The following is a 23,490-nucleotide window of genomic DNA, read 5'->3' on the forward strand; positions in this document are numbered from 1 at the left end:
GAGCATACAACTCTGTCCCTTAACGCAAAATATCCCTCACAATTGCATGCTCACCCGTTTCTTACTAAACAAACAGTTGTATAACAAAAATTATATTTTAAATCATTAAGAATACACTGAAACGGTATTTAAGCGGTCTAACCTCTAGAGGAGAGTCTGGTTCATCCAGGATGTTCTTTTCACTCTGTATCCGCTGCATCGTCCCTGTAGAACTGGGGTCCATTATCAGCACGTTCTGACTACCAGCTCTGCCGAACTTATGGTCACTCTTTCTGGAGTCAGTCGTCCTGCACACCTCGTAATTGTACACGTGTTGGAGAGTCCCTGTCCCCAAAGTGTCTGAGTAACGTGGTGGATAATATGGAATCACAGGGAGATTGGAGTGATACAGGATGCGAGACTGTCTCCATCTGTAGATTTTCACTGATATAATAACCACTAAACACGTGATGAAGAGGAAGGAAACTACAGCCAAAGCCAACACTAAGTAAAAAGTCAGGTTGTCATTGTACTCCTTGTCGTGTGTAAAGTCAGTGAACTCAGACAGCACTTCAGGGAAGCTGTCCGCCACCGCCACGTTAACAATGACTGTAGCTGAACGAGAGGGCTGCCCGTTGTCCTCCACTATAACAGTCAGTCTTTGTTTCACAGCATCTTTATCAGTGACTTGGCGGATAGTTCTTATTTCTCCATTCTGTAAGCCCACTTCAAACAGCGCCCTGTCTGTGGCTTTCTGCAGTTTATAGGAGAGCCAGGCATTCTGTCCAGAGTCCACATCAACAGCCACCACTTTAGTGACCAGATAGCCCACATCTGCTGAACGAGGCACCATTTCAGCCACCAGAGAGCCTCCAGTCTGGACTGGGTACAGAACCTGAGGAGGGTTGTCGTTCTGGTCCTGGATCAGTATTTTCACAGTCACATTGCTAATGAGTGGAGGAGAACCTCCATCCTGCGCTTTCACGCGGAAGTGGAAGTCTTTGATCTGCTCGTAGTCAAAAGAGCGCACTGCATGGATGACTCCACTATCAGCACTAACGGACACATATGAGGAGACTGGCACTCCGTTAACAGAGGAGTCCTCCAGTATGTAAGAAACACGGGCATTCTGGTTCCAGTCAGCGTCTCTGGCTTTCACTGTGAATACAGAGAGACCTGGTGTGTTGTTTTCTACAATGTAGGCCTCATATGAGCTCCTCTCAAAGACAGGCGCGTTATCATTCACATCAGAGATCTGTAAGGTGAGAGTGACGCTGCTGGAGAGGGAGGGTACTCCCTCATCAGAGCAGGTCACAGTTATATTATACTCAGATGCTGTCTCTCTGTCTAAATCACTGTCTATCACTAGATTAAAAAAAATATTTGACGTTGGTTTTAATGTAACAGGAATATGTTCATTTATTGCGCAGTGAACCTTGCCATTATCTCCGGAATCTAGGTCCTGAACATTTACCATAGTGACAACTGTTGATGGTTTAGAGTCCTCGGAAACTACATTAGTCTGTGACATTATATTAATAACTGGCTTGTTATCATTAATGTCTATTACTTCAACCGTAATTTTACATGAATCTGTCAGCCCCCCTTCATCACTGGCTTGCACGTGTATTTGATAGTAGCGTGCCTTTTCATAATCTGCATTACTTTTTGAGATCAAATCTCCGTTTAATTCATTAATTTCAAACATGTCTCGTACATCCGCAGCTGAGTTGGATATTGAATACGTAACCTTGGAGTTTGACCCTTTATCAGCATCTGAAGCACTGACCTTGGTTATGACTGTACCTTTAGGGGCGTTCTCAGGTATTGTAGCTCTATAAACAGTCTTTGTAAAAACAGGTGCATTGTCATTGGCATCGAGCACTGTAACATGTATCTGTGCCGTGCCAGATAGGTTTGGTTCCCCTCCGTCAACCGCAGTTAACACTAGAAATATATCCTCCTGTTTTTCTCTATCAAGTGATTTTTGTAAAATCATTTCAACTATCTTTTCTCCATCGGGCTGATCTTTCAATTTCAAAACAAAATTGTCGGTTTTAGTCAGAAAATAACTCTGTAGACTATTCATGCCAACATCGGGATCTATTGCCCTCTCTAACAAAAATTTTGCTCCTATCACAGCAGATTCACTTATTTTAAACTTCATGTCAGGTTTTTCAAATATTGGGGCGTTATCATTTATATCTGTGATTTCGACAGCAACAGTGTAAAATTCCATAGGACTTTCTAAAATAACCTGGAAATGCAAAGCACAGGGCGTCGTCTGTCCACACAGCGTCTCTCTGTCTATTTTCTCCTTGATAAGGAGGACTCCTCGTTCTCTGTTCAGCTCAATGTATTCTGCGCTGTCTCCTGTAAAAATCCGAGCTTTGCCTAATGTTAGTCTTTTTCTGTCTAAACCTAAATCCTGGGCAATGTTACCGATTAATGAGCCTTTTGCCAATTCCTCAGGAATGGAGTAGCTGACTTGGCAGAGTACCGATGCGAGAGAAAGGATTGAGATAAACAACAACACTTGCCGCCTCATTGTTCTGTCTGGCATTTCCATGCAACATGTATCCCGTTATTTCCGTTGGAAATAAAATCCCGTTATTTCCGTTGGAAATAAAATCCGATGTATTTCCTCGGTAAATACAACAATTTGAAGAAATTAATGAATTACTGTTAACTGCAGCTGTCCGCGTCGATGATGACTGCTCTCTTACCCTGTAATATTCGCACTGCGTGTCTGTTTCCTCTGATTTAGGAAAAGAAAAGACGATGGGGGAGGTACTGCTGAAACCTGTCTAGTTATCACAGATTGGGCAACAGCGGCCCTAAGAGTTCACTGTAATGTATTACACAAATCTATGCAAATGAAAAAGTATTAAAGCTTATCAGTTGGCAGAGAGACCAGGTACATGTCAGCTATTTTAACCTCAACACTTCGCCTTGAAACGAACGTTGAGAAAAGACATTTAAATGTAAAGGTACACCAACCTAAATCAGAAAGCAGTGCATTAAGCCTTTATGAGGGGGGTTCAAACACATATCAAATATAGGCCTAATCTTGTTTCTGGAGAAGCAATGCCTTTTCTATTTATACACAAAGAATGACGATGGGTCTTGAAAGCGTAGGTTGTATCGTTTGGCGATGTTGGCCAGTGGTAAAATTAGCAGCAACACCAGGCGACACCTAAGAATAATCTTTAAAGATAAACAGTCTGAAATAATCCATAATGAGTAGCATGTATATGGCGATCCTGAATGGACTGAGATAATGAGTTCAAATATGATACAAATAGTTATTTTTTAACGCAACAAAACACAAACTCGTATGCTCTGAAATTAGATGAGAATTAAAGTGCCTATCCTATCCAAAATCCAATAAGAATCCAATATACAGACACAATTAAAATCTTACGAGATACAAAACAAACTTAAATAATATCAGTGATAATAAACCGCAAATGCTCTACGCAATACTGGCTACCAAAAATAAATGTATGTCGATTTAATATACATCTGGGTCACTTTTCTTGAAGTTTAAAACAAGATTTTTCATGTGTTGCAGTTATGTAAAATACAATGTAAAACAATGTTTCTAACCTCTAGAGGAGAGTCTGGTTCATCCAAGATGCTCTTTTCACTCTGTATCCGCTGCATCGTCCCTGTAGAACTGGGGTCCATTATCAGCACGTTCTGACTACCAGCTCTGCCGAACTTACAGTCACTCTTTCTGGAGTCAGTCGTCCTGCACACCTCGTAATTGTACACGTGTTGGAGAGTCCCTGTCCCCAAAGTGTCTGAGTAACGTGGTGGATAATATGGAATCACAGGGAGATTGGAGTGATACAGGATGCGAGACTGTCTCCATCTGTAGATTTTCACTGATATAATAACCACTAAACACGTGATGAAGAGGAAGGAAACTACAGCCAAAGCCAACACTAAGTAAAAAGTAAGGTTGTCATTGTACTCCTTGTCGTGTGTAAAGTCAGTGAACTCAGACAGCACTTCAGGGAAGCTGTCCGCCACCGCCACGTTAACAATGACTGTAGCTGAACGAGAGGGCTGACCGTTGTCCTCCACTATAACAGTCAGTCTTTGTTTCACAGCATCTTTATCAGTGACTTGGCGGATAGTTCTTATTTCTCCATTCTGTAAGCCCACTTCAAACAGCGCCCTGTCTGTGGCTTTCTGCAGTTTATAGGAGAGCCAGGCATTCTGTCCAGAGTCCACATCAACAGCCACCACTTTAGTGACCAGATAGCCCACATCTGCTGAACGAGGCACCATTTCAGCCACCAGAGAGCCTCCAGTCTGGACTGGGTACAGAACCTGAGGAGGGTTGTCGTTCTGGTCCTGGATCAGTATTTTCACAGTCACATTGCTACTGAGTGGAGGAGAGCCTCCATCCTGCGCTTTGACGCGGAAGTGGAAGTCTTTGATCTGCTCGTAGTCAAAAGAGCGCACTGCATGGATGACTCCACTATCAGCACTAACGGACACATATGAGGAGACTGGCACTCCGTTAACAGAGGAGTCCTCCAGTATGTAAGAAACACGGGCATTCTGGTTCCAGTCAGCGTCTCTGGCTTTCACTGTGAATATAGAGAGACCTGGTGTGTTGTTTTCTACAATGTAGGCCTCATATGAGCTCCTCTCAAAGACAGGCGCGTTATCATTCACATCAGAGATCTGTAAGGTGAGAGTGACGCTGCTGGAGAGGGAGGGTACTCCCTCATCAGAGCAGGTCACAGTTATATTATACTCAGAGGCTCTCTCTCTGTCTAATTCACTGTCGGTTATAACAGTAAAGAAATTATTTGCTGTTGATTTTATGGCAAAAGGAATATTTTCGTTTAAAACACATATGACTTTGCCATTATCATTTGAGTCCGCATCTTGTATATTAAGCATTGTTACAACCGTTCCCGGCTTCATGTTCTCAGATACTGCGTTTGAGTTCGACATGATGTTAATGGACGGGGGGTTATCATTTGTATCTGTCACGTCCACAATTACTTTACATGCGTCTGATAATCCTCCCTGGTCTGACACCTGAACATCTAGCTCATAAAGTCTCCTCTTTTCATAATCTACATGCCCAATTAAAGTCAATACTCCGTTATTGGCATCAATGTTAAAGAGACCCGCTGCTCCAGATTTTGAAATCATGTATGTTACTATTCCGTTATTGCCTTTATCTATGTCTGTAGCCCTTACGGTAGTAATTAAAGTGCCAACAGGAGCGTTCTCTGTAACACTTGCTTTGTATTCCGGTTTTGAACAAACGGGCGTGTTGTCATTTGCGTCTAAGACAGTTATGAGAATCTGCATTGTCCCCGAAAGCTGTGGTTCACCGCCATCCAGAGCGGTTAGTATTAATGATATATGCTCATGTTTTTCTCGGTCTAATGGTTTCTGTAAAACCATCTCGACATGTTTAGTCCCATCGACTCGGCTGATGGTTTTCAGAACGAAATTATCACTGGGTTTCAGGGCGTAGCTGTTTAATCCGTTTACACCAACATCATTGTCTATTGCTTTATCTAGGACGAATCGAGCTCCAGTCGGGGTTAATTCACTAATTTCATATTTCATCTCACTTTTCTCAAATGTGGGAGGGTTGTCATTTATATCTGTAATTTCGACAGTGACTGTGTAAAACTCCATTGGGTTTTCAAGGATCATTTGAAAGTGGAGTGCGCAAGGCATTGTTTGACCGCAGAGAGATTCTCGGTCTATTCTGTCATTAATAAGGAGGACTCCTCTTTCTCTTTTCAGCTCTATATATTCCTCCGTGTTACCAGTATAAATACGAGCTTTACCGGACTTCAGTCTTTCCAAACCTAAACCTAAATCCTGGGCTATATTGCCAATCAGAGCCCCCTTTGTCATTTCCTCCGGAATGGAGTAGCTGACCTGCCCGTGCACTACACTGAGAGAGAGCAGCGAGATAAACAGCACTTGCCATCCCATCGCTCCGGTCGACACCTCTGTGAAGAAAACCAGAAAATCCTTTGTTTCTTCGCCCCAAGTTTCGATTCTGACCTGTACATACACGTATATGGTCCTAAAGATGGCACTTATCTTAACTTGTCGAACAAAGAAATCCCATTGTGCCGTCCAGGCTTATGCGGCGGCAGTCCCGACTGTTAACTCTGCCTCTGTCTAATGTAATATGTTGAGGTATAGGGGAGGTACTGCAACAAATGCTTCCTCAGCAACTCGATGGCCAACAGCGTCCCTCTCTGTTGAAAGGACTGAACTACATAGCACATTACTGTGGCAACCACAATTAAGACATTTAAGAAAAGTCCAACAACAAAAATTACAAAGACATATATTGATTAATTGAAATACCATATTAACATTTAAAATGATCATCTGTGTACATTACTGATTAATAACAAACACATGACTAAAGCAACACATAACAAATCGAAATCTGAAGCAATTGTACTGCCAAACAAAAGGGGACGGGTACGCAAAAACACAAGTACAGCAACACAGGCACAAATGCAGCTACATATACCACGGAGACAAAGAATATAAAATGGGCAACATGTTAATTATGTTTCAGGTTACCATACACTCAGAGCATTGTAATGGCAAAACTACCGTTTGCGCTGTCAGTGTTGCAGAAGATAAAATGCACTATTAAAATCAATGATTTCTGGACTTAGCGCGCACCTATTAATTGTGGATATTACACGAGAGAGAGAGAGAGAGAGAGAGAGAGAGAGAGAGAGAGAGAGAGAGAGAGAGAGGGGGGCAAAACTGGTGGAATTATAGCCTTTTTTCCCCCCTGTCTTCAGGCATTTGGGTATCACAACTGTTCTGTGCGCTGTCCGTGGTGCTGAATCTATCCGCAACAACTTTTAATGAATTCATTAAGTTAACATGCTTTAATTGAAGCTCCGAAATGTCGAATTCAGTGTGTTACAAAAATATGCCTATGGTGGATGAATCAAATCTGTATACTATGGATAACTAACCTCTAGAGGAGAGTCTGGTTCATCCAGGATGTTCTTTTCACTCTGTATCCGCTGCATCGTCCCTGTAGAACTGGGGTCCATTATCAGCACGTTCTGACTACCAGCTCTGCCGAACTTACAGTCACTCTTTCTGGAGTCAGTCGTCCTGCACACCTCGTAATTGTACACGTGTTGGAGAGTCCCTGTCCCCAAAGTGTCTGAGTAACGTGGTGGATAATATGGAATCACAGGGAGATTGGAGTGATACAGGATGCGAGACTGTCTCCATCTGTAGATTTTCACTGATATAATAACCACTAAACACGTGATGAAGAGGAAGGAAACTACAGCCAAAGCCAACACTAAGTAAAAAGTCAGGTTGTCATTGTACTCCTTGTCGTGTATAAAGTCAGTGAACTCAGACAGCACTTCAGGGAAGCTGTCCGCCACCGCCACGTTAACAATGACTGTAGCTGAACGAGAGGGCTGCCCGTTGTCCTCCACTATAACAGTCAGTCTTTGTTTCACAGCATCTTTATCAGTGACTTGGCGGATAGTTCTTATTTCTCCATTCTGTAAGCCCACTTCAAACAGCGCCCTGTCTGTGGCTTTCTGCAGTTTATAGGAGAGCCAGGCATTCTGTCCAGAGTCCACATCAACAGCCACCACTTTAGTGACCAGATAGCCCACATCTGCTGAACGAGGCACCATTTCAGCCACCAGAGAGCCTCCAGTCTGGACTGGGTACAGAACCTGAGGAGGGTTGTCGTTCTGATCCTGGATCAGTATTTTCACAGTCACATTGCTACTGAGTGGAGGAGAACCTCCATCCTGCGCTTTGACGCGGAAGTGGAAGTCTTTGATCTGCTCGTAGTCAAAAGAGCGCACTGCATGGATGACTCCACTATCAGCACTAACGGACACATATGAGGAGACTGGCACTCCGTTAACAGAGGAGTCCTCCAGTATGTAAGAAACACGGGCATTCTGGTTCCAGTCAGCGTCTCTGGCTTTCACTGTGAATATAGAGAGGCCTGGTGTGTTGTTTTCTACAATGTAGGCCTCATATGAGCTCCTCTCAAAGACAGGCGCGTTATCATTCACATCAGAGATCTGTAAGGTGAGAGTGACGCTGCTGGAGAGGGAGGGCACTCCCTCATCAGAGCAGGTCACAGTTATATTATATTGAGAAGCGATCTCTCTGTCTAATTCACCCTCTGTCACTAAAGTAAAGACATTGTTTGATGTGGACGTGATTGTAAAATGAATATTTTCATCTAAAACGCAGTGGACTTTGCCATTTTCATCTGAATCTGGATCCTGAACGTTCATCATTGTCAGAACTGTTCCTGGTTTAACATCCTCAGATATACTGGATGACGTTGACATAATATTGATAACTGGTGGGTTATCGTTTGTGTCCAACACCTCGATTATAACTTTACATACGTCTGAGTTACCACCTTCATCTGATGCTTGGACATCTATTTCATAATGTCGAAATTTCTCATAATCAAGCTTTCCCATTAACGTAACCACGCCATTTTCGTTATCTACACCAAACAGTTCAAGCGCGCCCTCTGGAACATTAGAAATTGAATACTGTATGTGTGCGTTCAGACCTTGATCTGCATCAAATGCTCGCACCGTGATTAGAACAGCTCCTTTTAACGCGTTTTCTTTCACATTAGCCTTATATTCTGTTTGAGTACAAACAGGTGCATTATCGTTTGCGTCCAAGACAGTAATGACAATTTGCATTGTTCCAGAAAGCTGCGGTTCGCCACCATCTAAAGCAGTCAATACTAAAGACAACCGCTCTTGTTTCTCTCTGTCAAGATGCTTCTTTAAAATCATCTCAACATTCCTACTACTGCCGATTCTATAAGGGTTTAAAGTGAATGTGTCACTTGAACTGAGTGAATAGCCCTGGAGCCCATTAATTCCCACATCGTTATCTATTGCCTTTTCTAAGACAAATTTAGATCCAATTTGAGACATTTCACTGATTTCAAATTTAATTTCATTGTTCTTAAAACCGGGAGAGTTGTCGTTAATGTCGGTGATCTCGACAGTGACGCTGTAAAACTGCATAGGATTCTCCAAAATGATTTGAAAATTAAGAGCACAGGGCGTCGTCTGTCCGCAGAGCGCTTCTCTGTCTATCCGCTCTTTGATTACAAGGACTCCCCTTTCTTTATTCAGCTCGATGTATTCCGTACTTTCTCCGGTATATATACGAGCTTTCCCTGATTTCAGCCGTTTCACATCAACACCTAAATCTTCTGCTATGTTGCCGACTAAAGATCCTTTCGCCATTTCCTCGGGAATTGAGTAGCTGACCTGCCCATATACCGAGCTGAAAAAAACAACCGATATAAACAGTAGTCCTACTTGCCGTGTCATTGTTCTCTCCGACATTCTCCCGTCCACAAAAAAATGGTATCAAATACGTTATCCAGTGAAAGGATTTTAAACACCAATGTCAGTAAAATAGTCCAAAATCGACACTTCCAAAATTGCTGATTATTCGCCTGGTCTCTCCCTCTTTGATCATCTCGCTCTTCCAAAACGTGTCTATATATATTTTTTCCCCCTCTTTCTCTGAAACATTTCGAGATGATGGGGGAGGTACAGCTGCATTGAGATCTGAAATCTCAGCAGGCTGGTCAACAGCGTCCCTTTGAGTTGGATGCACAGAACTACACATTAATGAGACAGTCCTGATTCCTATTTTTGCATACACAAAAATTTACATTTTTTTCTTTTTTTTAATCATTTTTACCTGCACTTTGATGTTTTAATTTTTTTAATTTTTTTTAATCGTTTTCTAACTGCTCTTTAATGTTTTATGTAAAGCACTTTGAATTGCCCTGTTGCTGAAATTTGCTATACAAATAAAGCTGCCTTGCCTTGCCTATTAGGTTAATCAAAATATGAGTTAAAATATGTTAATAATGTGTACACGTTTATTACTAACAAATAATACATAATTTGCTGTGTAAATCAGCGAAACTTCGCGCGTATCCCCATCACCCCCCCTCCCCACACACACACACACACACACACACACACACACACACACACACACGCACGCACGCACACATCCAGCCAGCCAGCCAGCCAGCTATACAACAACGCAAACCCTCAACAAAGTGTCCTAAATTTAGCGCTATCCATGGTGCTGACAGGCACTGACAGGACAGTGAAAACACGAATCACTTTCAACTACAGCGCAAATCGATATATGTTACGCTATTTCAGAGTTACTGTGAATATTTAGTATTCGTTCAGTTTTACGGAGTACCCTACTGATAGTATTGACACTTCGAAAACCAAGGCTTTAATTAAATACAACTTTAAACACAAGTCCATATTTTCAAAATGTCACTCTGGTTTATATTCGTAAAATACCAAGTGCTCAGATAACTGATGTGAAATCTAAAAGTATCTAATAATAAAATATAACACTGAATTGCAGATTCATATAACTTCATAAAAAAACAAAGCCAACCTCTAGAGGAGAATCTGGTTCATCCAGGATGCTCTTTTCACTCTGTATCCGCTGCATCGTCCCTGTAGAACTGGAGTCCATTATCAGCACGTTCTGACTACCAGCTCTGCCGAACTTACAGTCACTCTTTCTGGAGTCAGTCGTCCTGCACACCTCGTAATTGTACACGTGTTGGAGAGTCCCTGTCCCCAAAGTGTCTGAGTAACGTGGTGGATAATATGGAATCACAGGGAGATTGGAGTGATACAGGATGCGAGACTGTCTCCATCTGTAGATTTTCACTGATATAATAACCACTAAACACGTGATGAAGAGGAAGGAAACTACAGCCAAAGCCAACACTAAGTAAAAAGTCAGGTTGTCATTGTACTCCTTGTCGTGTGTAAAGTCAGTGAACTCAGACAGCACTTCAGGGAAGCTGTCCGCCACCGCCACGTTAACAATGACTGTAGCTGAACGAGAGGGCTGCCCGTTGTCCTCCACTATAACAGTCAGTCTTTGTTTCACAGCATCTTTATCAGTGACTTGGCGGATAGTTCTTATTTCTCCATTCTGTAAGCCCACTTCAAACAGCGCCCTGTCTGTGGCTTTCTGCAGTTTATAGGAGAGCCAGGCATTCTGTCCAGAGTCCACATCAACAGCCACCACTTTAGTGACCAGATAGCCCACATCTGCTGAACGAGGCACCATTTCAGCCACCAGAGAGCCTCCAGTCTGGACTGGGTACAGAACCTGAGGAGGGTTGTCGTTCTGGTCCTGGATCAGTATTTTCACAGTCACATTGCTACTGAGTGGAGGAGAGCCTCCATCCTGCGCTTTGACAGTGAACACAAGCTGCTTGATCTGTTCATAATCAATTGAGCGCACAGCATGTAGAAGTCCAGTTTCAGAGTTTATGGACACATAAGTAGAAACTGGGCTGCCACTGACCTGCGAGTCCTCTAGAAAATATGAGATTCTTGCGTTTTGATTCCAGTCAGAATCTTGTGCGCTTACACTGAATATTGACATCCCAGGGATATTATTTTCAACGATATAGGCAGAATAATTTGGTTTAGTAAAGAGCGGAGCATTGTCGTTTACATCAGAGATCTTTAGGTGTAAAGTTGTTTTAGTAGAAAGTGGGGGTGACCCTGAATCAGTTGCAGTTATGGTCATGTTGTATTCTGGTTTCGTTTCACGATCAAAAGGTGCATCAGAAAGCAAATTGTAATAATTGGTCAAAGAAGACTGGATTTTAAAGGGAAGATTATAATCTATTGAGCACGTTATCTGACCATTTCTTTCAGAGTCTGCATCTTTAACATTAAAAACAGCTATAGTCGTGCCTGGAGGGACATCCTCTGAAATTAGGCTGGAGTAGGACATTATATTTATAACTGGCGCATTATCATTCATGTCAGTGACCTCAATGACAACTTTGGTTGCATCGCTCAGGCTACTCTGGTCTTTGGCAATCACTCTTATTTCGTATTTTTTGTCTTTTTCGAAATCAATTGTATCAGCCACAGTTATTTTGCCAGATACATTGTCAATTTCAAAATGTTCGCCAGAGTTTCCCTTTACATTAGAAAAAGTATATGTGACCAAGCCATTAGACCCACTGTCGGCATCTGAAGCATTCACAGTAGTTATATAGGTTCCTATGGGTGCATTTTCTGTCACAGTTGCAGTATAAAGTGATTGATTAAATACAGGAGGATTGTCATTGGCGTCAAGAACAGTGATCTCTACATTTGTGGTACCAGATCTCTGTGGAGTTCCTCCGTCTACTGCGATCAGCTTTAAAGAGAGGTGTGGTTTAAACTCTCTGTCTAGTGGCTTCTGTAAAATCATCACGGCGAATTTGATTCCGTCAGCGTTGGAGTGTTGCTTCAAAACGAAATTATCATTAGGGGATAAAACATATTTTTGCAAGCTGTGAATCCCCGCATCGGGGTCATAGGCGCTTTCTAAATCGAAATGAGATCCTACTGTTGCAGATTCACTGATTTCTAGATTAATTACATTATTTTGAAAGTAGGCGCATGGTCATTTACGTCTAATATTTCTACTGTCACTCTGTGCAGTTCAATTGGATTTTCCAAAATAATTTCGAAGCTAAAGCTGCACGGTGTTACGTCTCCACAAAGCTCTTCTCGGTCGATTCGCTCATTCACGACTAGAATCCCTTTGTCTGTTTTCAGCTCAGTATACTGATGGTTCTCTCCGGTCACGATACGGGCCCGACCAGAGCGGAGCCTTTTCAGATCCAAACCAAGGTCTTGTGCTACATTACCGATAAGAGAACCTTTCTTCATCTCCTCCGGTATTGAATAACGGATTTGACCGTTGATGGTGGAAATCATGAAGACAAAAATGAACAGTTGCCATGTAATAGTACAACACATCAGCCATTTTCCGAATCGGCGCAGGCGTATCCCCATGTTGTTAAGAGTAAAATCCTGAATGTAACTGCAAATTATACTCAACGTCAATCACGTACCCGCAAGCTATATTCCAGTAACAAAGGTGCTGCGATCCTTTGGAGCAAAAGTGATCGATTATTATCAAACAAAAAATACTGTTTTAAAGAGGCTGTATATCCGTCGAACGCTTCAGTGTTTCTCCCTCTCCTCTTTCTCTCCCCCTCTCTCCCCACAGTCCTAACAGCACTAGACTCTGTTTTACTGATCAACAGCGTCCCTTAGAGTCCAAACGGAGGAAAGAACCGGGCCACTGCGAATAGGTCAAACAAAACAAAAACAACTTTTCTATGGACTCTACTCTGGGAGCCGATAGAAATACAAAACAAAAATCTGTTGGAACTAAAAACAACAAAATGAATATCTCAACCCAGGATGTAATCACACAATCCACACAAACCATAGACAGAAAGCCAGCGATATAAAGCAGTGTTACCAAACTTTCTCTCATTCTGTGCAACTGTCCAGCAATGCAGTGCTGAATATATGAATGATGTTAATAGTTTAAAGGGTAAAATCTGCCGATAGTTAGAAAGTATTGAAAAGAGAGGTTAAGAAGAACATTAGCTGCAGCGGAAAATAAGTTAACCATAGTAAACATAGCTCTAGAGGCGATTCAATAAAGGTTATCAGTCCGCTTTTGCACACAATGCAACTAAGAAAAAGTGATGCGCGTGTTAAATAATATAACTACTTTATGTATGTCGGTAATATTATATTTGTGAAGTAGGGATGCACAATTAATAACATTTTTTTTATCGAAATCGAAAATATGGACTAGTGCAATATTCAAATAGCAGGGGGACGCAATATTTGATAAAGGCAAAATATGTGTCAAACCATTCTGAATTAAGTATTGCGGTGCTGCAGATGCGTTCTGGCCTACAAATCCTATTCTACAGACTAAAGAAAAATCTTTGTTTGGTACAGATCCTCGCAAAAATCATTATATAATCATTTTCATTTTTAATATTTTTCAATGAAATGAGAATAATGAAACAAAAATTATCATTCCCTCCAATATCGTGAAGCATATTGCAATTGCAATATCAGTCAGATTAATCGCAATTAGATATTTTCCTCATATCGTGCAGCCGTATTTTGAAGTTCTGAATATGGATAAAAAAGCAAGTGAATAAAAGTGAGGTGCTGTCCATAGTGCTGAAATGAATGAATGAAAGTGAACTGTTGAGCACTATCAATGTAACTAAATACAGAAGGCAAAATAACGGCAAAGAGAAAAAGCTACATTTTTTAACTGACCTCTACAGGAGAGTCTGGTTCATCCAAGATGTTCTTTTCACTCTGTATCCGCTGCATCGTCCCTGTAGAACTGGGGTCCATTATCAGCACGTTCTGACTACCAGCTCTGCCGAACTTACAGTCACTCTTTCTGGAGTCAGTCGTCCTGCACACCTCGTAATTGTACACGTGTTGGAGAGTCCCTGTCCCCAAAGTGTCTGAGTAACGTGGTGGATAATATGGAATCACAGGGAGATTGGAGTGATACAGGATGCGAGACTGTCTCCATCTGTAGATTTTCACTGATATAATAACCACTAAACACGTGATGAAGAGGAAGGAAACTACAGCCAAAGCCAACACTAAGTAAAAAGTCAGATTGTCATTGTACTCCTTGTCGTGTGTAAAGTCAGTGAACTCAGACAGCACTTCAGGGAAGCTGTCCGCCACCGCCACGTTAACAATGACTGTAGCTGAACGAGAGGGCTGCCCGTTGTCCTCCACTATAACAGTCAGTCTTTGTTTCACAGCATCTTTATCAGTGACTTGGCGGATAGTTCTTATTTCTCCATTCTGTAAGCCCACTTCAAACAACGCCCTGTCTGTGGCTTTCTGCAGTTTATAGGAGAGCCAGGCATTCTGTCCAGAGTCCACATCAACAGCCACCACTTTAGTGACCAGATAGCCCACATCTGCTGAACGAGGAACCATTTCAGCCACCAGAGAGCCTCCAGTCTGGACTGGGTACAGAACCTGAGGAGGGTTGTCGTTCTGGTCCTGGATCAGTATTTTCACAGTCACATTGCTACTAAGTGGAGGAGAGCCTCCATCCTGCGCTTTGACTACCAGCTGAAGCTCTTTAATCTGTTCATAGTCAAACGAGCGCACTGCATGGATAGCTCCACTTTCAGCGTTTATGGAGACGTAAGAAGAGGTTGGACTACCATTGATCTGTGTTTCTTCGAGAAAGTACGATATTCGAGCGTTTTGATTCCAGTCAATGTCCTGTGCGTTGACGGAAAATATGGACACCCCAGGGGAATTGTTTTCTGTAACGTGAGCAACGTAGCTAATTTTATCAAATAACGGGGCATTGTCATTCACATCAGATACGCTCAGACGTAATATTGTTGTGCTTGACAAGGATGGTGATCCTGAATCAGTGGCTCTTACAGTTATGTCGTATTCCGATACAACTTCTCTGTCAAAAGGTGAGTCTGTTACTAATGCATAGTAATTAGTTAATGTTGATTTTATTTTAAATGGGAGGCTATGGTCTGTTGTACAAACAATTTGGCCATTTTGCTCTGAGTCTGCGTCAATCACATTAATTATTGCCACTGTGGTACCCAACGCAGAATCCTCCGGCACGGGGCTGGAGAATGACATCACATTTATGACAGGTGCATTATCGTTGACGTCTACAATCTCAATTAGCACTTTACTTGAATCGGTCAGACCTCCTTGGTCCATAGCTTCAATCATAATTTCATATTTTTTATCTTTTTCATAATCTACTTGTCCTACAAGTGTTACGGTCCCCGTAATTTCGTCTAAATGAAATATGTCAGCCAGCTGCTCTTTCATATTTGAAAATCTATATGTGATAAGACCGTTCGATCCACTGTCTGCATCACTTGCATTTACGGTCGTGATATAGGTGCCCTTTAATGCATTCTCCGAGACAGAAGCCCTGTAGATAGACTGGTTAAAAATGGGAGGATTATCATTAGCATCAAGCACTGTAATATCTATATTAACTGTACCAGATCTAGCGGGAGTTCCACCGTCAACACCGATGAGTTTCAGTGATATTCGTGGCTTGCTTTCTCTATCTAATTGTTTTTGTAAGATCATTTCGGCATATTTTCGACCATCTGGACTTGAGTGCTGCTTCAAACCAAATATGTCATTGGTAGTTAGGATGTATTTCTGTAGACCGTTGCTACCCACATCTGCGTCTTCGGCACTGGGTAGCAAAACGCGTGATCCAAGTGTGGCAGATTCGCTTATTTCCAATTTAATTTCGTTCTTTCTGAACGTCGGAGAATTGTCATTTATGTCAATTATTTCCACTGTTACTCGATGTAATTCCATAGGGTTTTCTAAAATCACCTCAAAGCTGAAACTACACGGTGTTACATCTCCACAAAGCTGCTCTCGGTCTATTCTCTCGTTCACGACTAAAACGCCTTTGTCTGATTTCAGCTCAGTGTACTGGATGCTTTGTCTGGTCACGATACGTGCCCGGCCAGAACGAAGCCTTTGCACATCCAAACCTAGGTCTTGAGCCACGTTACCAATAAGTGATCCATGTTTCAGCTCCTCCGGAATCGTATACCTGATTTGGCCAGACACGACGTGACTAAGACACCAAAGGAACAGCAGAAACGGCCATATAAACCTGCAATACGAACGCCATTTTCCGCAAGAAGATTTTTCAAACGCCATTGCAAAAATAAGAAAAGGTAACACCAACAGCCTGCTGTTTACAATCCACGGAGAACAAATGCAGTTGCATTAAGAAATCCTTTGAATTTTAAGTCCTCACTGCGAATGGAATTATGGCCGTAGTCCTGCTTATGAAGCACAGTCTGTCGTCTCTCCTGGCTAAACGGAATGAGGGCTCAGCCTCCACTGAATCAACTCTGAACATTTGTTTCACTAACCAACAGCGTCCCTTACTGTCCAAAGCATGAATATCATGAACACAGGCAGAAAAAAAGAAATATGCCAAGAATTGTGGTGTAGAAGAGTGACAATTCTAGATGAAAACAGCAACATTGTAATATGCTCATATAAAACAGAAACTAGGTTTGGTTTGTGTTGTCTTGTTTGACGAAATCAACTGTCATTATATGCATCAACTGAAAATGTATCTACAATTCTGGTAAACGATGACATTAAGTAGTCACACTTTAATTCAACACCAGGCTCCTTCTGCATAGTGAATCAAGCAAAAATTCAAAAAGGACATGTAACTTCAAGTCAGTGGAGCTGTCCACGAGTTGTGGTTCTGAAAATGCCTCATGGGTTACCAAATTGACATGAGACCGAAGGGCATCAACTCTTTAGTAAGACCCCTGAGAAAGCACAAACATAATAACAAGTGATGGATATGTCAAAGGCCTCACCTCTAGAGGAGAGTCTGGTTCATCCAGGATGTTCTTCTCACTCTGTATCCGCTGCATCGTCCCTGTAGAACTGGGGTCCATTATCAGCACGTTCTGACTACCAGCTCTGCCGAACTTACAGTCACTCTTTCTGGAGTCAGTCGTCCTGCACACCTCGTAATTGTACACGTGTTGGAGAGTCCCTGTCCCCAAAGTATCTGAGTAACGTGGTGGATAATATGGAATCACAGGGAGATTGGAGTGATATAGGATGCGAGACTGTCTCCATCTGTAGATTTTCACTGATATAATAACCACTAAACACGTGATGAAGAGGAAGGAAACTACAGCCAAAGCCAACACTAAGTAAAAAGTCAGGTTGTCATTGTACTCCTTGTCGTGTGTAAAGTCAGTGAACTCAGACAGCACTTCCGGGAAGCTGTCCGCCACCGCCACGTTAACAATGACTGTAGCTGAACGAGAGGGCTGCCCGTTGTCCTCCACTATAACAGTCAGTCTTTGTTTCACAGCATCTTTATCAGTGACTTGGCGGATAGTTCTTATTTCTCCATTCTGTAAGCCCACTTCAAACAGCGCCCTGTCTGTGGCTTTCTGCAGTTTATAGGAGAGCCAGGCATTCTGTCCAGAGTCCACATCAACAGCCACCACTTTAGTGACCAGATAGCCCACATCTGCTGAACGAGGCACCATTTCAGCCACCAGAGAGCCTCCAGTCTGGACTGGGTACAGAACCTGAGGAGGGTTGTCGTTCTGATCTTGAATATTTAATTTAACAGTGGCATTGCTGCTTAAAGGCGGGGAACCCCCATCTTGGCCTTTCACAAAAATATTTAGAGTTTTAATTTGCTCATAGTCAAATGACCGAACTGCCTGTATAACTCCACTTTCTGCGTTAACAGATATGTAAGTGGATATGGGGTTACCATTTAACTGAGTATCAATAAGCAGGTAAGACACTCGTGCGTTTTGACCTGAGTCAGAGTCGTGTGCTTTCACAGAAAACACAGACAATCCTGGGGAGTTATTCTCCATGATATTAGCTTCGTAATAATTCTGTTCAAATACGGGGGCATTATCATTGACGTCGGATACACGAAGTGTTATTGTCTTGTCAGTGGAGAGTGGTGGGCTACCTTCATCCATAGCCGTGAAAGTTATATTGTATTCGGGATTACGTTCTCTGTCAAGGACACCGTTTGTTACCAGAGTATAATAATTCTTCAGAGAGGAGTGGATTGCAAAAGGGATACTGCCGTTTACGGAACATTCTACTTTTCCATTTTTGCCTGAATCAAGATCTTTAACGTTTATGATAGCAACAGTAGTCCCACTGGGAGAATCCTCAGCGACGGCACTAGAAAACGAGGTTAGTGTTATTACAGGTGCATTGTCATTTACATCCGTCACCTCAATTATTACATTTGTTGATGTGCTCTGTCCACCTTGATCTTTTGCCTGCACACCAATCTCATATATTTTATTCTCTTCATAATCAATCATGCCGTTTACAGTTAAATCGCCGCTGTTTTCATCCAGATGAAATAGTCCAGCAACATTACTAGACATGCGATTAAAGTGGTATGTGACACGGCCATTCATCCCTTCATCTGCATCTGTTGCGCTTAAGCTCACGACTAAGGTTCCTTTTGCAACATTTTCTTTAACAGACGCCTTGACATTTGATTGCGTAAAAACCGGAGCATTGTCATTTGTGTCTCGGACAGTTACATGTATTTTTAGTGTCCCTGATCTTTGTGGTTCACCACCGTCGACAGCCGTTAGCGTGAGAAGCATATTTTCCTGTTTCTCACGGTCTAAAGCATTAGAAAGATACAACTGTGCATATTTATGACCATTTGGGCTGGACAAGACCTTAATATTGAAATGTGTTGTTGGGTGTAAGGTATAGCCGTGTAAAGCGTTGATGCCAACATCAGGGTCTGTGGCACTCTCTTGCAATATTTCGGTTCCTGGAAGCGCAGATTCTAGTATTTCAACACGCACTTCTTTCTCATGAAACACGGGTGCATTATCATTAACATCCAACACTTCTACTACAACGCTATGTAGTTGCATTGGATTCATCATAATCATTTCGAAATTCAAGCTACAGGGCGCTGTCTGCCCACAGAGCTGCTCTCTATCTATTCTTTCTCCCACGACAAGAATCCCTTTGTCTGCATCGAGCCTAATATACTCGCTGCTATCGCTGCTCACAATTCGGGCACCGCCTGATATCAGTCTTTTAGCGTCGATACCTAAATCTTCAGCCACATTTCCTACAAAAGATCCCTTTCTCATCTCCTCTGGGACAGAGTAGCGTATCTGACAGACAGTCGCGTCAATGAGAAAAACAAGGATGAAGGCCCGTACTTGCCATGTAATCGTGGGTTCACTGCTGATAAAAGGCATATTCCCGAAGCAATCCAACCTACTCCACATAAAAGTATGTTGCAAAAAGCCGACCTATTACCCCGTATCGTCCTGCTGGTGTTTATAATCCACAGTGTGACAACAAATACATTAGTATAAAAATCATTGGTAAAAATGAAGACCGAATGTCCTGCTCTCCGCGATACACTAAGAGGAATGCTGGAGGTGTAGCTGCAGTTCAAAAGCTTCACATGTGTTTAAAAGACCAACAGCGGCCCTTAGAGTCCGGTATAAAAATAACAAGAGCTGTCACTAAAGAAAGGGCAAAAAAAACCACTTCTCTTTGACTAGAGATTGAAAGTGTTAAGGAGCCAGCTGACGTTGTTTGTATTTAAAAATTAGGTTTATTTCCATTTGTGCATTTATACTGGATGTTGTGTTACAATGAAATGAAAATAACTAAATGTAGCGTATAGGTATATTACGTAACACAAGAAATAAAGTGGGATAGCAAAATGAAGTGCAGCCAGGACACATGTTGTTAACTGGAAACACTTTTTTCAACGAACTATTTCATTTCTTCTCCCTCCACAAAAAAAAACGTAGGCTAACAAACAACATGAATATTTTGTAGTTGCAAGACAGAAAAAACCCTGCCCATGCAGTATAGAAAACATTACAGTTTGGTAGGCCTTTTATGTTGTTCATTTTCCTTACTGACTTTCTAACTAACTGGCTCAACTCTAAGAGGAGCTGTCCATCACGTGTGGTACTGAAGATGTCCTAGTAGCAGGCAGCTAAGCCATGAAACAAATGATATGTTATCTAAAAATACACTAGAATTAATGCATTCCAAGTTTGTAAAGAATGATGGATTAAATAACCCACCTCTAGAGGAGAGTCTGGTTCATCCAGGATGTTCTTTTCACTCTGTATCCGCTGCATCGTCCCTGTAGAACTGGGGTCCATTATCAGCACGTTCTGACTACCAGCTCTGCCGAACTTACAGTCACTCTTTCTGGAGTCAGTCGTCCTGCACACCTCGTAATTGTACACGTGTTGGAGAGTCCCTGTCCCCAAAGTGTCTGAGTAACGTGGTGGATAATATGGAATCACAGGGAGATTGGAGTGATACAGGATGCGAGACTGTCTCCATCTGTAGATTTTCACTGATATAATAACCACTAAACACGTGATGAAGAGGAAGGAAACTACAGCCAAAGCCAACACTAAGTAAAAAGTCAGGTTGTCATTGTACTCCTTGTCGTGTGTAAAGTCAATGAACTCAGACAGCACTTCAGGGAAGCTGTCCGCCACAGCCACGTTAACAATGACTGTAGCTGAACGAGAGGGCTGCCCGTTGTCCTCCACTATAACAGTCAGTCTTTGTTTCACAGCATCTTTATCAGTGACTTGGCGGATAGTTCTTATTTCTCCATTCTGTAAGCCCACTTCAAACAGCGCCCTGTCTGTGGCTTTCTGCAGTTTATAGGAGAGCCAGGCATTCTGTCCAGAGTCCACATCAACAGCCACCACTTTAGTGACCAGATAGCCCACATCTGCTGAACGAGGCACCATTTCAGCCACCAGAGAACCACCAGTCTGGACTGGGTACAGAACCTGAGGAGGGTTGTCGTTCTGGTCCTGGATCAGTATTTTAACTGTAGCCACTGAACTCAGAGGAGGGGATCCAGCATCACGAGCAGTTACGTTAAATTCAAACCACTTGATTTGCTCATAATCAAACGACCTCACTGCATGAATGACACCATTTTCTGAATTTACTGACACTAACGAAGACACAGCTACCCCATTAATCTCTTTCTCTTCCAGAAAATAAGAAACCCGAGCGTTTTGGCCCCAGTCTGCATCTTTAGCACTAATAGTAAATACAGATAATCCAGGAGAGTTGTTCTCTGGTACAGTCTTACTATATTCTGATTGGTCAAATTTGGGTGGGCTGTCATTAACGTCAGACACTTTCACATTGATGTTTTTACTGCTAGTCAGAGGCGGAGAGCCTTGGTCAGAGACGGTTATGGTGATGTTATACTCAGAAATACTTTCTCTGTCTAAGACGTCTTCGGTGACTATAGTATAATATCCTGTTAATGAAGACTCGATTTTGAAAGGTATGTCAGAGTTAATGGAGCATTTGACAACACCGTTACCATCAGAGTCTTCGTCATCAACGTTGATGACAGCTATAGTTGTACCTGGAGGAGAATCCTCAGATATCGAGTTAGAAAATGACATCAGCTGTATTGTAGGGACGTTGTCATTCTCGTCAATTATTTGAATAACAACTTTGCACGTATCTGAATAACCCCCGTGGTCACTAGCCTTAACGTTTAACTGATAAGTCTTTGATTTTTCAAAATCTAGTTTACCTGTAACTTTAATCTCTCCAGTTTTAACATTTACTTCAAAAAGCTGCTTTGCCTCTCTGGCGATATGAGCTATAGAAAATGTCACCTCTCCATAATGTCCTTTATCTGCGTCACTTGCACTAACAGTGGTTACCACTGTTCCTTCAGGAGAATTCTCCTGGACATCTGCTTTATAAACAGGCTGGCTGCACACTGGCGCATTATCGTTAGCATCTAGCACAGTGATATGAATACGCACTGTCCCTGATCTGTGTGGCTCCCCTCCATCTGATGCAATCAGCACGACTGTGTGAGTCTCCTCTTTCTCTCGGTCTAACGGGTTTTGTAAAATTATTTCGATAAACTTCCCCCCTTGAGACTGGCTCTGTACTTCTAATTTGAAATAATCTGAGGGTCTAAGTGTATATTTTTGAATATCATTAATACCAACATCTGGGTCGTCTGCACTCTCCAAAGAGAAGCGAGTCCCTGATGCGGCATTTTCAACTATTTTCAAATTGATTTCATCTTTTGGGAACGACGGACTATTATCGTTTATGTCTATTACCTCCACTGTTACCCGATAAAGCTGGATTGGATTTTCTAAAATTACCTCAAAACTGAAGCTACAGGGCGTCGTCTTTCCACACAGCTCTTCTCGGTCGATTCGCTCTTTAATAACAAGGGTGCCTTTGTCTCGGTTTAAATCAACATACTGTCGGCTTCCTTTTGAAATAATACGAGCTTTACCTGATATGAGCCTCGCCACATCCAATCCTAAATCTCTAGCAATGTTTCCAACAAAAGACCCTTCTGCCTGTTCCTCTGGTACGGAATACCGAGCCTGTCCAGTCACTGAGCTCAGCTTGAAAAGACAAAGAATGACAAACAGTGGTTGCCATCGGCCTCTGCGAGCGGTTATCCACATACACGCCATCATAAGTCCAGAGGAACAGACGCAGTAATCTCTTTCAATGCAAAACTGATGTGATGAAATCCATGAATTGAAAAGGTAAGGGTTTTTAAGCAGAGGAAGTCCACAAGAAATGCTAACATTAAACCTTCACGGGCCAGACCGTCTTCTCTCCAAGCAGAAAAACACTGAAGGGAATTAAAGGGGTGGACCGCTGCACTGTTACTTGGACAGTTAGTCAGCGATGTATCAACAGCGGCGCTCAGAGCCCATCCACGGTAATGTATGCGTGTGCACATTATTAAAAACACTTTAGAATTTGTAGTCAAAGCGAATGGATGAATATTGATGTCAGTATATTATGGACTGACTTAAAATAATAATAATAATTTAATTTCAAAAATTGTGTAGGGCATTTTATATTTGTAAATGTTGCAAAATGTGCCCAATTAGGATGCATTAATACGACTACTACTAATACTAATAATAACAGTAATAAAGAAAATAATAAAAAGAAG

At 42.1% G+C, this 23,490-nt stretch overlaps 7 protein-coding genes and 1 pseudogene across 31 annotated transcripts in view; all 8 read right to left on the bottom strand.

Moving 5' to 3' along the window:
* LOC116052436 (protocadherin gamma-C5-like) overlaps positions 1-23,490 on the bottom strand; it is a 246,238-nt gene that overhangs the window by 105,662 nt on the left and 117,086 nt on the right. The window lies entirely within an intron of this gene.
* LOC116052455 (protocadherin beta-16-like) lies at positions 4-2,832 on the bottom strand. Its single transcript, XM_031303195.2, has one exon. It carries the CDS (start codon positions 2,546-2,548, stop codon positions 98-100), a length of 2,451 nt encoding a protein of 816 aa, XP_031159055.1. The 5' UTR covers positions 2,549-2,832; the 3' UTR covers positions 4-97.
* On the bottom strand, positions 3,526-6,171 carry LOC116052461 (protocadherin beta-16-like). Its single transcript, XM_036002929.1, has one exon. It carries the CDS (start codon positions 5,962-5,964, stop codon positions 3,541-3,543), a length of 2,424 nt encoding a protein of 807 aa, XP_035858822.1. The 5' UTR covers positions 5,965-6,171; the 3' UTR covers positions 3,526-3,540.
* On the bottom strand, positions 6,778-9,701 carry LOC116052462 (protocadherin gamma-A2-like). Its single transcript, XM_031303201.2, has one exon. It carries the CDS (start codon positions 9,381-9,383, stop codon positions 6,969-6,971), a length of 2,415 nt encoding a protein of 804 aa, XP_031159061.1. The 5' UTR covers positions 9,384-9,701; the 3' UTR covers positions 6,778-6,968.
* LOC116052456 lies at positions 10,441-13,172 on the bottom strand (annotated as a pseudogene).
* On the bottom strand, positions 14,181-16,858 carry LOC118495411 (protocadherin gamma-A3-like). Its single transcript, XM_036002895.1, has one exon. It carries the CDS (start codon positions 16,632-16,634, stop codon positions 14,196-14,198), a length of 2,439 nt encoding a protein of 812 aa, XP_035858788.1. The 5' UTR covers positions 16,635-16,858; the 3' UTR covers positions 14,181-14,195.
* LOC116052639 (protocadherin gamma-A5-like) lies at positions 17,166-19,959 on the bottom strand. Its single transcript, XM_031303455.2, has one exon. The coding sequence runs from the start codon at positions 19,757-19,759 to the stop codon at positions 17,255-17,257; it is 2,505 nt and encodes an 834-aa protein (XP_031159315.2). The 5' UTR covers positions 19,760-19,959; the 3' UTR covers positions 17,166-17,254.
* Positions 20,501-23,113, bottom strand: LOC118495402 (protocadherin beta-16-like). Its single transcript, XM_036002862.1, has one exon. It carries the CDS (start codon positions 22,997-22,999, stop codon positions 20,516-20,518), a length of 2,484 nt encoding a protein of 827 aa, XP_035858755.1. The 5' UTR covers positions 23,000-23,113; the 3' UTR covers positions 20,501-20,515.

Source organism: Sander lucioperca, chromosome 1, assembly GCF_008315115.2.
Source record: "Sander lucioperca isolate FBNREF2018 chromosome 1, SLUC_FBN_1.2, whole genome shotgun sequence".
Lineage (NCBI taxonomy): Eukaryota > Metazoa > Chordata > Actinopteri > Perciformes > Percidae > Sander > Sander lucioperca.